General features: G+C 43.9%; 4 protein-coding genes across 5 annotated transcripts in view; 2 read left to right on the top strand and 2 right to left on the bottom strand.

Annotated features, from left to right (window-relative positions):
- Positions 1–632: 632 nt before the first annotated feature.
- Positions 633–2,568, bottom strand: LOC126577658 (serine protease easter-like). 2 transcript variants are annotated; one of them, XM_050239446.1, is made up of 5 exons: positions 2,378–2,568; positions 1,886–2,306; positions 1,610–1,806; positions 1,077–1,528; positions 633–994 (listed from the first exon to the last, which is right to left on the bottom strand). In XM_050239446.1, exons 1-4 carry the CDS (start codon positions 2,439–2,441, stop codon positions 1,101–1,103), a joined length of 1,110 nt encoding a protein of 369 aa, XP_050095403.1. In that variant the 5' UTR covers positions 2,442–2,568; the 3' UTR covers positions 633–994; positions 1,077–1,100. The 2 variants fall into 2 exon arrangements, with proteins under 2 accessions (XP_050095403.1, XP_050095404.1); XM_050239447.1 differs by having other exon boundaries at positions 1,886–2,294; positions 2,378–2,566.
- A 595-nt stretch (positions 2,569–3,163) lies between these two features.
- Positions 3,164–4,899, bottom strand: LOC126577659 (melanization protease 1-like). Its single transcript, XM_050239449.1, has 4 exons — positions 4,664–4,899; positions 4,129–4,561; positions 3,758–3,954; positions 3,164–3,680 (listed from the first exon to the last, which is right to left on the bottom strand). The coding sequence occupies exons 1-4, from the start codon at positions 4,728–4,730 to the stop codon at positions 3,271–3,273; spliced, it is 1,107 nt and encodes a 368-aa protein (XP_050095406.1). The 5' UTR covers positions 4,731–4,899; the 3' UTR covers positions 3,164–3,270.
- A 3,019-nt stretch (positions 4,900–7,918) lies between these two features.
- LOC126576117 (serine protease grass-like) lies at positions 7,919–9,831 on the top strand. The gene is made up of 4 exons (XM_050237232.1): positions 7,919–8,076; positions 8,179–8,575; positions 9,050–9,246; positions 9,317–9,831. The coding sequence occupies exons 1-4, from the start codon at positions 8,010–8,012 to the stop codon at positions 9,733–9,735; spliced, it is 1,080 nt and encodes a 359-aa protein (XP_050093189.1). The 5' UTR covers positions 7,919–8,009; the 3' UTR covers positions 9,736–9,831.
- Positions 9,832–11,010: 1,179 nt separating this feature from the next.
- LOC126576116 (melanization protease 1-like) overlaps positions 11,011–13,464 on the top strand; it is a 2,945-nt gene continuing 491 nt past the window's right edge. The window contains exons 1-4 of the mRNA XM_050237230.1: positions 11,011–12,530; positions 12,629–13,037; positions 13,117–13,313; positions 13,384–13,464. The exon at positions 13,384–13,464 is cut by the window's right edge and continues 491 nt beyond it. Of these exons, the coding sequence (XP_050093187.1) occupies positions 12,467–12,530; positions 12,629–13,037; positions 13,117–13,313; positions 13,384–13,464 (751 nt within the window). The 5' untranslated portion in view covers positions 11,011–12,466. The remainder of the gene's footprint in view (positions 12,531–12,628; positions 13,038–13,116; positions 13,314–13,383) is intronic.

Below are 13,464 nucleotides of genomic sequence, written 5' to 3'. Positions count from 1 at the left end.
GCGCAAATGTTCGAAACACATTTCGGAAAATTGAATGGTTAAGTTTCGTGTATTGCGTCGCATTTGCATCTTTTCTTTGAGGCTTTGGTATCGTTTCTTATTTTGATTCATTGACCACTAGCTGATGCCCTAGATGTGGAAAGCAATTCAATCCTTTAGGCGCATAATGTTTTAACTTTGACTAATATTATTTTGATTATCTTTCTTAAATCTTTACATTTGTAAAATACCAGTGCAGTTAAATAATTAGGTGCACTTTTGTAATATCAAGAGTCTCTGTGAGAGACTACATGGAAAATATTTTTTATGCTGTCTAAACTTATTTTACTTTGTAGAATATTTTGTTATTTTCGCTTTTGAATGCTGTATGAAAATATTACGTCCTGCATGGCTCAGTGCATCTCCCGATAATTAAGCGATAACACCATTAAGATTTCTTTTGATTTATTAAACTTTTAGAATAAACATTAGTAGCTCGTTCTGAAAGGAAAATCGCCATAATCATCACATTCTTACATCAAAATGCTAGTAAACATTGACAAATTCTAAACTTTTTATTTCTTTCGTTTTAAAATGAAAAAGAATCGGAAAACAAAGTTTGTAAAGACGAAATATTGGCCTTTGTTTCTCTCTTTGACGATTTATCTGAGCGCGATACGATAACAACCAAAAATACATGAAACTCGGAGAATAATGGCAGAGACGCAGATGTAGAGACGCAGAACTGGACGCGATTGCGCATTCAATGAATTTACGCTACGACCAAGAAATTCAAGTTCAAGCTCAAGCTGATTAGCACACGACGCGCTTCCAGTGATCCGGTTACTCCAAACAATGCCTGATAAGAAGCATGGCAGCGATGTCAGAATGGATTGCAATCTGCGAAACAGAGGTTTTTTTGGTGCTTGATGAGTCGATGGCCAATCGTTTATCGTAGGAAACTCGCTCCAACAGTATCGAACGTACCGTAGAAGACATACTGGAACAAATCAGGCTGATTGGTATTTATGAAATACATCCGATTATGTTACATTGGAGGAAAACGTGTATTTTTCGAAGCTTACCCATACACTCACCCGATATCGACGAAGACATCACGATTACGGATGCATGTTTTCAATGATCCAATCCATATAGCTCGACACACGAGTGTAAACTTCTGGGATACTCCTCTCACCGCAATTATTGGCTCCTACCGATACAATTCCGAATTGAACAAATCTTGCCTCCACGTTTCGTACGTTGAACCCTAAAGGACTTCCCGAATCGCCTTCACAAGCGGCTACATGGTCTTTCCCTTCCGCGCACATTTGGTATTTCTCCGAAAGGTTGATAGGGCGAGCACGATTGGCACGTTTGGTTATTGTTCTTTGACATTCCGGTATTGCCACCGAGTCCATTATTGCCTGCAGTAAAACGTCGGATGGCACAAGCTTCTCAGTCATACCCCAACCGGTCACAATATACTTTTGTAAAGATAAATTTCGAACATCCTGTCGCACTGGTAGACAAATGGGCTGAATAGAGTCTGCAATCGAAAGGGAACGAAGCGCGAACGCATGATCTTTTCCTGATAATCTCGCGAGTTTTAGAAAAGCTGTTTACTTACAAGAGAATTCGACGTAGTGTACCATTCGAATCAATGCTATGTCGTGCAAGAGTTTAGAAGGATTGTACTGAGAATGCACGACCGTTGATTCGATTGCTACATCCACCGGTGGATCTGCGCAAGATTTTTCTCCATTACTATAAACAATGCAATCAATCTCTTTACTTTTATCCTGCTCGCCAAGCCGTACTTTAGATCTGTTGAAAAGGCACGAAAGAAACATATGTTACGTTTGGCGATTACAAGCTCAATCCCTTCTCTTCACTCAAAACTTACAGCATCCAACCGTCCCGAGCTTGCATACAGTGGGCCGCCGTCAATACGTAGCGATTGTTGATCAACGATCCTCCGCAGCTATCTCTTTGCGCACCGTTTTTCGAGTACTGAAGCACCACCATCCACGGGTACTGGAATGGCTCGGTTTGATTGCCTTCCGCCATTTTTTGGTGTACAATATTGCCACAGTTTTCAGGCAATAAGTTTCGTCGTCGGACGACTTCTTTTGGTTGGCAGCATACACTTCGCGCTACACCGGGTAGAGTGCAGTTGGCACCTTTTATGTAGTTCTGAACGCTTTGCTTAGGTGGTTTTTTCGACCGAACAATGGCGAGTATGTTCCGACAACGTTCGATTGCCACACAATTTCCTGCTTTGTTAGTTGGTGTCAAGCAGGAAGGATCGCTTTCTGTAGAGTGAACTATATCAGTAAAGTTCGCATTCTATTGCTCATTTTCGATATCACAATATTGCAATGCTACAGTTACTTACGGGACAACACACTACACACGTGGATCGCTATCAGTAAGCAAATGAAGATTTTACTGGACGCCATCTTTCAACTCGGAGCACGAGAAAGAATTCCGCTTTAGTCTAAGATGTACACGGGGTACTCTTTCGATGCAATCATAAGCACAAGCGCTCACAATGGATGCTCGACAAGAACTGGCGGCTTTCGAAACTCCATCCATTTAAAAAGAGACTGCAGAGTGGACCACGATACGCACACTAGCTCAATTGTGGTTGTGTGGAGCTAAAGAGTCGACTGTACTTTTTGTTTTACATTACTTTCACATTCTGTGAATAACCCTGGAGAGTGAGCTATTGATGATTACTAGGAATTGCAATGGGCATATGCGATGCGATAAAAATTCTCCTACTTTCTGCGATATCGAAAATAAAGTACTATTTCATGCGTGTGCAATACTTTTAAATTACTTTTGACGCGCGTTTTTTTTCTTGTTTTCAGTCACTTTTAAGGCGAAATCTGTTTTAATCATCGGTAAACCTGCTTTTTGCCCTCTCCCGCTGTAATGCAGAGCACGAAGCATATGAACTCATGTTTCCTGGCAAACGTCTGACTGATAAGGAACAAGGCAATGAATCCGGTCGTTGGAAGCAGAAACATAGCGACCTACGAATCTGGGATGTTTAGTGCTTGGTGACTCCTTGGTCGCTTATCGTGGGAAAGTTCCGTCGCACTTGAGCTAGACTATTTGCAAGTTGGCATACTTACTGGAACAATTCTGGTGAAAACAATACAAAGTAGCCACGATGTGATGAGCATTATTCAAATTTATTTTGATTATGTTACACTATAAAAAGAAAACATACATGTTTCACAGCTTGCATAAACTCATACATATTAGTTGAGTGCATCACGATTAGGGACGTATGTTGTCAATGATCCAATACATGTAGCTCGACACACGAGTGTACATTCCTGGAAAACTTACTTTCCCGCAAGAAGCGACTCCGTATGACACAATTCCATACTGGACAAAACGAGCCCCCACGTTTCGTACTTCAAAGCCCAATGGACCTCCCGAATCGCCTCTGCAAGAGTCAATTAGGTTCCTCCCAATAGCGCACATTTGGTAATCCTTCGAAAGTTTCACAGAAAGCATGTTTATGAATAATGTCCGAGGACATTCCACCCGATCCAGCTGGGCATGCAGTAAAACGTCTGATTTCTTTCGATTCTCAGTCATGCCCCATCCAGCCACAGTATAGGTTTGTAGAAGTAGATTTCGAACATCCTTTCGCACTGGTAGACAAATAGGTTTGATAGAATCTGTAACCGAAAGAAGAAAAAAAAAACATGATCCTCTCATGACAAACTAGCGTGTTCTAGAAAAACTGTTCACTTACGAGTGAATGTGACCTCCTGTGCCATTCGAATCAATGCAATGTCGTGCAAGAGAGTCGATGAATTGTACTGAGGATACACGACCGTTGATGCTATTTCCACATCCACCGGTGGATCGGCACACATCGTTTCATTGTTGCTGTAAACAATGCAATCAATCGGTTTGCTTTTATCCTGTTCCCCAAGCCGAACTCTAATTCTGTGATAAAAGAATAGAAGAAATAAAAATTTGTTTTCCCTCACGTCAATGCTAGCAGCAAGTTTGTATGATTTTGTTGTGTTGTCATCTTACTGAACACGCAATGTTTACAGGCGGTCTTATTAGAATAAAACTACCTGTTGGAAGGTCAGTTATAATATCACGATGACTTACAGCTTCGAACCATCCGGAGTTTGCACGCAATGGGCGGCCGTCAATACGTAGCGATTGTTGATCAACGATCCTCCGCATTGATCCGATTCTATCCCATTTTTAATGAACCGAAGCGCCACCATCCACGGGTACTGGAATGGCTCGGTTTCATTTGCCCACGCTAGCTTTGAGTATGATGTTGTGCCGCAGTCCTCGGGCAATTTATGTGATACATGTGGCTCGGATTGTGAAATTTCAGGCACAGTTTCTTTTGGTTGACAACATACACCTCGTGCCTCACCGGGTAGAGTGCAGTTAATGCCTTTTATGTAATTCTGAACACTTTGCTTAGGTGGTGTTGGTGACTGCACAATGGCGAGGATGTTTCGACAACGCTCGATTGCCACACAGTATCCTGCTTTGAAAGTAGTTGTCACGCAGACAGGATCGCTTTCTGTAGAGTGCATCGTTGATGAAACGGAAACTATATTAATAAATCCCGACCATCTACTGCTCATGCTCGCTATCACATTATTGCAATGCTACTGTTACTTACGGGACAGCACACTGCACACGGAGATGGCTATCAGTAAGCAAATTAAACTTTTTCTGAACGTCATCATTCAACCCGCACCCGATGGATCGGGCACCGAAAGAAGCGGTGTTTCGAGCGTGAAATCTGCTTTCGTTCAGCTTCGATGGACTAGCCGACGATTAACAAGAGCGCAAACTTCTGGACGCTACTGTATGATCGGAAAGGAGGCTTAACTAGAACTGACAACCGTATGGTTCTATGCTTCATTCTATTATCTTTTACAGAGTGGACCGTGAAACGCACACAGACTCCATTGACAGGGTTCTGCGGCTCTTGAGCTCCACCATATATTGCATCTGTGAATGTAATGTGTACAATCCAACCCTCAGGCAAGCCAGGAATTCCCCAAGATTGTGTTTCGTTCGCTCGCAGATTGGTTATACATTACTGACAACACTGATTGTGAGTTAGAATACTGCTGCCTTCTACAGTTTGCTAGTTATTATCTTATCGCGCTCGGAATTTCCCACCAATGCCGTTGATTACAGCGTTTAATTTTTTGCTGCCCAGAAGGGGACCCATCCGCATCAGCACGATGCATTGTCGGAAGCGTGAGCCTGCTCATCACGATCGATTTAATAGTCAACATTCACTCTACTTTGAAGTTCCAGTTTTGGTGACGGTCTTGGTTTGCACTTCATTATGCACAAGCAAAACTGATTGCTGCTGCTCAAGCCACAACAATATCAAATATCTTGATCGATCAATATTTTCCAGCTTGATCGACTACTTCACGATCATCGAGCTGCATACAGATTTAAAAGTCAAACGTGATTCATCATACCAATGGCTAATATGAGTGCACAAATCAACGTTTGGCTTAGCACTTAACTCCTCTTGAACTTTCCTTGATCGAGGAGCAAAGGGCAAACACCGAATGCGCCAACTACAGCACTCGCATCCGTGCTCTTGTAGCTCCCTGTTAGTGTCAAAGTTAGGTAACGATTTCCTGATCAACTCACCATCTCCCTTCGAGTGAGCACTTTGTTCCTGTCTGTTCCTACGTGATGCACATCAAACACAGTCGCTACAGGTTCAGGCTTCCGCTTTTGCTTCAGTCTCCGGAGTGTTATCCTATTAGATTCCCCAAACCAAACCAGCAAGTAGCGCTCGGAAAATAGAACCGTCGCGTAGAAATTTGCTCGGAAAAACATCCTGTAAAGTGAAATCGGCCAGGAACGGCACACCGGGCGAACAAGTTCCGGTCTCACATGATCCGTCGTATCCGGTAAAAAGAAACGCCATCCGTTGACAGGTTCGCGATTGCTCATTGCACCACGCGCGCACTTCTCGGTTGCGGCGAAGCTGCAAAACGGATGCAAATCATCACGACAGCAACAACTACGCCGAGACGACAAACTTTTCAATTTGCCACTCACGATGCTTCCGCTCCGGCTGCGATTTCGTTCTGCGGTGGAACGGGAAACTGGCATGAAAAAGTGCGAGCGAGAAAAACATCCGACCGGCGATGTGTTTATCGATAAGATTATCTCGAAAAATCGAGAAACGGCGGTGTCGAGCTGCCTTCCCTTTGCTCGCTGGGCTCCATGCTCGAACGGAAAATCTTTTCGCACACCGTTCCGTTCGTTCGTTTTTCGCTAAGCAACCAGGGGTCCAGAACCCCCGCGAAAGCCGAGAAAAGTGGAAACCCTTTTCACCCTCGTTTGCAGAAAGGGAAAAACAAATGAAACGAAATTCTTTCGCCCCAAATCATTCCTTATCAAGTGCTGCCGAAAGATGATCGACCGGAACCGGTGGCCAGGGAGGGAGGTGACGTTGTGTTTCACCGTTCACCACCCGACCGCCGACCGCCGACCGCCGATAAGATTTACTTCCCAGACCCTTGCAGCGATCGCCGACTTCAGGACGATTTATTTTCCAAAGGTCAGAAGGGTGCGCGGTGGAGTACCACGGGGGACATGGTGGTTGGTGGTCGGAAGAAACAAATTGAAAATCAATTTGTTTGCCCTGCGAGGGTTTCCTTGCGGAAGCGTACTTCGGGCATTGATTGAAAATAATGTCAGCAAAAAGAATTTCTCTCTCTCTCTCTCTCTCTCTCTCTCTCTCTCTCTCTCTCTCTCTCGCGCGCGTTCATCGGCTCTCTTTCATTCATTTCGCAAACTTCTTGCAGCCAGAATGCAAAACATCTCTTATCGCACTCGCAGGGATCGATTGTTGCTTCCCTGGTGCACGAGTTGCTGTTGTTCGAGAACCGATTTCCGGCATCTCGAGCTATCATCCAGCTACACTTAATCACATTTCTTAACTCCCTTTCTCTCCCTCTCTCACACTTTCACGGTGCGTCTTGTGGTTTGATGGTTTGCGTCTCGGTGAATTTAGAGTGGCGCCAAATGAAGCACAAGATTTGATGTACGATTAGGAGCTGGTGAAATTGATGAAACCGCATGTTTCACGATTGATCGACGCTGGCACCAGCCGTCATCCCGGTCTACACTCCAAAAACTGGAATATCCCAACGGAAAGCAAGGAGCACAGAGTGAAAGAGCGCCAAAGGTGAACGGCGCCACGCCGGCCGGTAATATGTTTTGTCAATAATGTCATGCTTAATCATAGCGCGATTAATGATGCCGCAGCCGGATTTTTTGGCGATATTTTTGGCCGTTTAATGAACCCGGCCCATCGAGGCTTCGTGGTGCGATAGAACCATCAATCACGGTGTAATGAGTGTATGGGTGAACGGTGGGGTATAGTGGAGCCCCGTAAAGCATCCGGTGGCCGTATGATTGATTTCTGTTTGTCAGCGTTTAAACACGATTGTAATCGTTTCCGGTGGTTAATTTGTGGGGTTGAGTGGCTCGTTTAATTGAACAATTATTGATGATTAAACAAGGGAGTTCTCGTTTCGTGGACTTTGAACATGCTGTACGGCAGTATGTTAACGAATTTGCCTCGCTTGCGGATTTGATAATTGTAATTTTAACGAATTGCTGTCCGGCCCGCATGACAACATGACTTTTTTTTTCATTCAACTTACTCATCCTTCCATAATTTAGGTTAAATTCTCATCATTGACATAATCTTACAAAATCCCTGGTTTTCATGCGATTAGATTGTATATGAAACACTCACAGATGAAATATATGATCAACATGTCAGAACCTTTCCAATTGAGCTAGTGTGCGTATCGCGAAAAACTTTTACAGCATTTAATAATGGATGGCAGATCGAACGGTTCTCAGTACTAGTTGAGCATTCACTGTGAGCGCTTGTGCTTATGCTTGCATCAAAAGAATAACACGTGTACATCGTGGTCCAAAGTAGAAGTCTTTCTCGTACGCCAAGTTGAATGATGGCGTTCAGAAAAAGTTTAATTTGCTTACTGTTAGCCATCTCCGTGTGCAGTGTGCTGTCCCGTAAGTAACTGTAGCATTGAAATATTGTGATAGCGAGCATGAGCAGTAGATGGTCGGGATTTATTAATATAGTTTCCGTTTCATCAACGATGCACTTTACAGAAAACGATCCAACCTGCAAGACACCAACTAACAAAGCAGGATACTGTGTGGCAATCGAGCGTTGTCGGAACATCTACGCCACCATTATGTCTCCATCACCACCTGAAATAAAGCATCTGAACTACATAAAACGTGCCAACTGCTCCCGAGACGGTGTAGCACGAAGAGTGTGCTGCGTACCAACAGAAATTGTTCAATTGCCCGAGGACTGCGGCACGACATCATACTCAAAGCTAGCGTGGGCAAATGAAACCGAGCCATTCCAGTACCCGTGGATGGTGGTGCTTCAGTATTGGCAATATGGTATGATAGTGGATCTATGCGGAGGATCGTTGATCAACAATCGCTACGTATTGACGGCCGCGCACTGTGTTCAAACAGAGTTTCATACAAAGCTGTAAGTTATAGAACGTATTTGGGCCCCCATCTTAATATTTGTGTAACCTTTTTAGCAATTAAAAAATCATTTCAATTGGTTATATATGAGCTAAGAGCTACGTTTGAACGAAAACGTTACAAGCCACGATTTTCTTTGCGGCCAAAGTAACAATACAATAAATCTGTATAAAAACATGCCATTTCTTGCCTAAAAGCAGCTGAAAACTCTGACGTTTACTCATATTTTACCACTCAGAAATCCCACCGACCCACTCACATTTGATTCATATTTTACATTTATACTAGGCATACATTCACCAAAACAATAACAGCTTAAAATAATTCTCCCGTACGAACACGTAAACCAATGTGCACCAATGTGCATTGCATTACGAATCGAAAAACCATCATGGAATCATACGAACGTGTAGCTAATATGAGAATAACGTTGTAATGCGCAAATATGACATGATTTCTCTTATCTCTCTATTAGATTTCGAGTTCGGCTTGGCGAACAGGACAAAAGTAAGCCAATTGATTGCATTGTGTATAGCAATGGAGAAAAATCTTGCGCAGATCCACCGGTGCATGTGGTAATCGAGTCAATGGTCGTGCATCGTGCGTATAGAAAGTATAGTGTTTTGCATGACATAGCATTGATTCGAATGGTACACGACGTCGCATTCACTGGTAAATGAGCAGCTTTACTAAAACACGCTAGATTATCATCCGAAGATCATGCATTTTCTTTCGGTTACAGATTCTATCAAACCTATTTGTCTACCACTGCCACAAGATGTCCGAAATTTAGATCTACCAAGGTACATTGTGGCCGGTTGGGGTATGACTGAGAACCAAACGTCTTCCAATGTTTTGCTGCAGGCATTGATGGATGTGGTAACAGTACCGGAATGCAATCGAAGATTGGCGGAACACGGTTTCTCGGGATATCTTTCGGAGGAATATCATATGTGTGCTGGTGGAAAGAACCTAACCGACTCTTGCAGAGGCGATTCGGGAGGACCATTGGCTTTCTACGTACCAAATGTGGGGGCTCGATTCGTCCAGTATGGAATTGTGTCGGCCGGTGTGCCCTCTTGTGGGAAAGTGAGTGCCCCGGGAATTTATGTTCGTGTGTCGAGCTATATGGATTGGATAATTAGAAATATGCGCCGGTAGTGGAGTGGATGGCCAGGTTACGAAAAATACATGTTTTCTACCACTCCAACATAATGAAATATATTTTAATAATACCCCTCATCACGCGCTAAAACTCCTGTTATTTTTCCTAATTTGTTCTAGTCCGAGTCAGTGTCCGTTCTAATCGAAACGCAAGCGATACTGTGGGAGAGAGTTTCCCGCGTTCAACGATTAGCTCATGAGTCGGCTAGTACCAGAGGATCCAAGAGGCTGCAATTTACGCTAGCATAAACAAACAATTTGTTCGTCTTAGCTTGCTCCTTATCTGACGGATTTCGACGAACCGACGACATTGAGGAAAGCGTTTCCGGCATAACTCCTTCGGCAATCCTTTCTGCTTCTCCGTCGGCCAATGCAGCTAAAGCAGTAACGATACAAGAGGTTGCAGCTGTCATCGCTCAAAGGTTCAGCCTCGACGCAACATCGCCGAGGCATTTGATAACGCTCCCAGAATCGCAGAACGGGAATTTATGAGTCAGTTTTTTCTTCCATGTTGTTTCCAAGTTATCAAAGTCCATCAACAAAATGAGATGTTCGTTCAGTCATCGCTTGCGTCAAGCATGTTGCAGTTTGTGCGGAGAGAGAGAGAGAGAGAGAGATAGAAGGGAGGCCGTCTACTTACTTGGCGTTTATGGTGAGCGACGCACGATTGCCTTCAGCTAAAACCCAACCCCTCTCCATCTGGTTGATGCTCGCGACGATCATCGCGCGATGAGACATGGCCACCCCGAGCAAACTCCCTGTGGGGTGCATTCCAATCTCAACCACACACAGTGAGATAGTCGTCCGTAAATAGCACAGTAAGAATGTATTTGTCAAGATAAGGTTTTGCAAAAGTAAATGCATCGCAAACGACTGTGACCATCCCTAGAGCTCAGTTAGTCTGATTTGGACACCGCTCATCATCAGGTTTGGAGTATCTGTTGATCAGTGCACAGCTAGCACGCGGAAGGTTGGCTTGGATTAACTTGCTGTTTCCAGTGACATCATGCCGCGTGACGAGTTCACGAAATAGGAAAAAAAAGCGCTGGACCATGTGCTCGGCGCAAGTGGCACATCCCGAAGTGAGTTGGGAATTCACCCGATGAGCAATGTATGTATATGAGAGTTCTCGGATCGCGTGGGTGACTGCTGATGCATGAATGGAGCCAAGCGCTTGGTAGATCATTTTGGTAATCGGTTTGGTGAACGAGCGGTGGAGCGACACGCGATTAGAACAACCAAATCATCGGTTCCCTCGTTACAATCGTTCTCATCATAGCAAACGAGAGAGAGAGAGAGAGAGAGAAGCAGTCGCAAAAAGTGTTGTGTTGTGTTAGTGACATGGAGGTGAAACAGCTGAGCCGCAAACGGACACAACCGGTCGTGGTGTCCACTTCGTGCTCTGGAGGCTGTGTTATGTTAAAGTCAATGGACGGTGCTCCGGATCAGCAATGTTGAGTATTTGTATATAGAGTTGCAGCCGTTCATAAGCGTGTTTAGCAGAACAACTGTTCACATAAACATTCATATCCTCATCAGTAGCAAACGAAAACAACCGGGCACCGTCGAGTTCTTGAAGATGTTGATGATGCGGAAGATGATTATGTTGCGGTTTGATCAGTTATGTTAATGATACATAATGGTGATGATATATAATCCATTAATCCTCCGGGAACTCCTAAGCATGGTATATGATGATTCACGAAATTCCAGCGCACCGTGTCGGAGAAACACATCAAGACTAGCACGAATTCCCGGAAGAGAGCTATAAAAGTGGCAAAAACTATGATATGAAACATCGAGCAATAACTAGAGATCCGTTGAGAGATATGCGTCGTCCGGTTAATCACACTCGAAGGTGATTTTTTTTAATATTTATGAGCACGGACGAGCCGTATGTTTGAATCGGTCTGTTATATAATGTTATATCCCATTTATGTAGCAATACGTTCACGTATCTCTTTCTAAAATCGGCACGAACTGTTCAACTGGAAAAAAAGACATTTTTAATCGTAGAAATGAAAACTTTTTTTATACTTAATGCATGAGCTGGTGCTAACGAGCTGATGTGTGTAGTATTTGATGTTTGCAAACTTAAATCAAACATAAAGACGAAACGAAGATATTTGAAGTGATCTCGAATGATCAAATATCAACATAAACATCTGGCAAAGTGACAACACAAACAGCAAGAAAGCAATGTTTTCCCTCGCGCAACGGTGCTGACAAAATGTGGGTCACTATCAAGGGCAGCTGTGTGGAGGTTAGGCCCGTCAATTTTTCGGCCTAGCCATGCTGATGTTAGAAAATGTCTCTTACCAAGTCATGAATGAATCAACAATGTATTCGGTAATGTAATTTAACAATGTATTATCATGACGCCATCCTCTTACCTACTGCTCATCGGTATCATGAGGCACGGAAAATTCTCGGAATTCCGGGTTATATATACAAATGACACACACGGATAAAATAAACAATTGACTCTTGAGCTTTTCCGAACCCTCTCGAGCATGAGAGTGAACGGCAGTCAACTGTGGTGTCCGCTTATAAACGGAGCGGCGAATCATACGGCTCTCAGTTCTGGCTGTACCTCCGTTCGTAACAATCTGTGGTGGTGCTTGTAACAAGAGAATAACGCGTGCGTCGTCGACTAATCCATCGAGATATCCATCCGTTCCATTTATTGTTTCGCATGCCGCTTCGTCTAGTGCAAGAAAGTTGAAAGATGACGTTCAGAAATATTTTGACTTGCTTACTGGTAGCAATCCACGTGTGCAGTGTGTTGTCCCGTAAGTAGCATTGCAGTGCTGTTATATCGATATAGTGAGATAGTAGAAAGATAAAGCTTAGCTGATAAAGTTTCTGGTTCATCGACGATCCATTACAGAAAGCGATCCAGCCTGCCAGACACCAACCCGCAAAGCAGGATTCTGTGTGGCAATCGAGCGTTGTCGGAACATCTATCACATTGTTCGATCACCCACACCACCTAAGCAAAGCGTTCAGAACTACATAAATGCTGCCAATTGCACTCTACTCGGTGTGGACCGAGGCATATGCTGCCAAAAAACGGAGATCGTCAAACGACAGCCATTGTTGTCGGAGGAATGCGGTGATAGCACATTCCTAAAATTATCGTGGGCCAATGAAACCGAGCCATTCGACTATCCGTGGATGGCAGTGCTTCAGTACACGAAAAATGGTGTGCAAAGAGACGGTTGTGGAGGATCGTTGATCAACAATCGCTACGTATTGACGGCGGCCCACTGTGTGCAAGCTCGGGACGGTTGGATGCTGTAAGTTTCGTGTGAAGAGAAGCACACGAGCTTTTAATGGACAAACATAACGTGAGTTTCTTTCGTGCCTCTCCAACAGATCTAAAGTACGGCTTGGCGAACAGGATAGAAGCAAACCGATTGATTGCATTGTTTATAGTAATGGAGAAAAATCTTGTACCGATCCACCGGCGGACGTGGCAATCGAATCAACGGTCGTGCATCCTCAGTACAATCCTTCCAAACTCTTGCACGACATTGCATTGATTCGAATGGCACACGACATTGAATTCACTTGTAAGTAAACAGTTTTTCTAAAACTCACGAGATGATCATGCGTTCACGCTTCGTTCCCTTTCCATTGCAGATTCTATCAAGCCCATTTGTCTACCAGTGCGGCAAGATGTTCGTGATTTAGATTTACCAAGGTACATTGTGACCGGTTGGG

This window comes from Anopheles aquasalis, chromosome 3 (genome assembly GCF_943734665.1).
Source record: "Anopheles aquasalis chromosome 3, idAnoAquaMG_Q_19, whole genome shotgun sequence".
NCBI lineage: Eukaryota > Metazoa > Arthropoda > Insecta > Diptera > Culicidae > Anopheles > Anopheles aquasalis.
This window is presented reverse-complemented; position numbering and strand designations above follow the sequence as displayed.

Coding starts and splice junctions, on each gene's coding strand:
- LOC126577658 (XM_050239446.1), bottom strand. CDS start 2,441: ATGGCGTCCAGTAAAATCTTCATTTGCTTACTGATAGCGATCCACGTG. Junction 2,307..2,377: donor CGTGTGTAGTGTGTTGTCCC/GTAAGTAACTGT, acceptor TTACTGATATAG/TTCACTCTACAGAAAGCGAT. Junction 1,807..1,885: donor GCTCGGGACGGTTGGATGCT/GTAAGTTTTGAG, acceptor CCTTTTCAACAG/ATCTAAAGTACGGCTTGGCG.
- LOC126577659 (XM_050239449.1), bottom strand. CDS start 4,730: ATGATGACGTTCAGAAAAAGTTTAATTTGCTTACTGATAGCCATCTCC. Junction 4,562..4,663: donor CGTGTGCAGTGTGCTGTCCC/GTAAGTAACAGT, acceptor TGCACTCTACAG/AAAGCGATCCTGTCTGCGTG. Junction 3,681..3,757: donor ACAGGAGGTCACATTCACTC/GTAAGTGAACAG, acceptor TTTCGGTTACAG/ATTCTATCAAACCTATTTGT.
- LOC126576117 (XM_050237232.1), top strand. CDS start 8,010: ATGATGGCGTTCAGAAAAAGTTTAATTTGCTTACTGTTAGCCATCTCC. Junction 8,576..9,049: donor ACAGAGTTTCATACAAAGCT/GTAAGTTATAGA, acceptor TCTCTCTATTAG/ATTTCGAGTTCGGCTTGGCG. Junction 9,247..9,316: donor ACACGACGTCGCATTCACTG/GTAAATGAGCAG, acceptor TTTCGGTTACAG/ATTCTATCAAACCTATTTGT.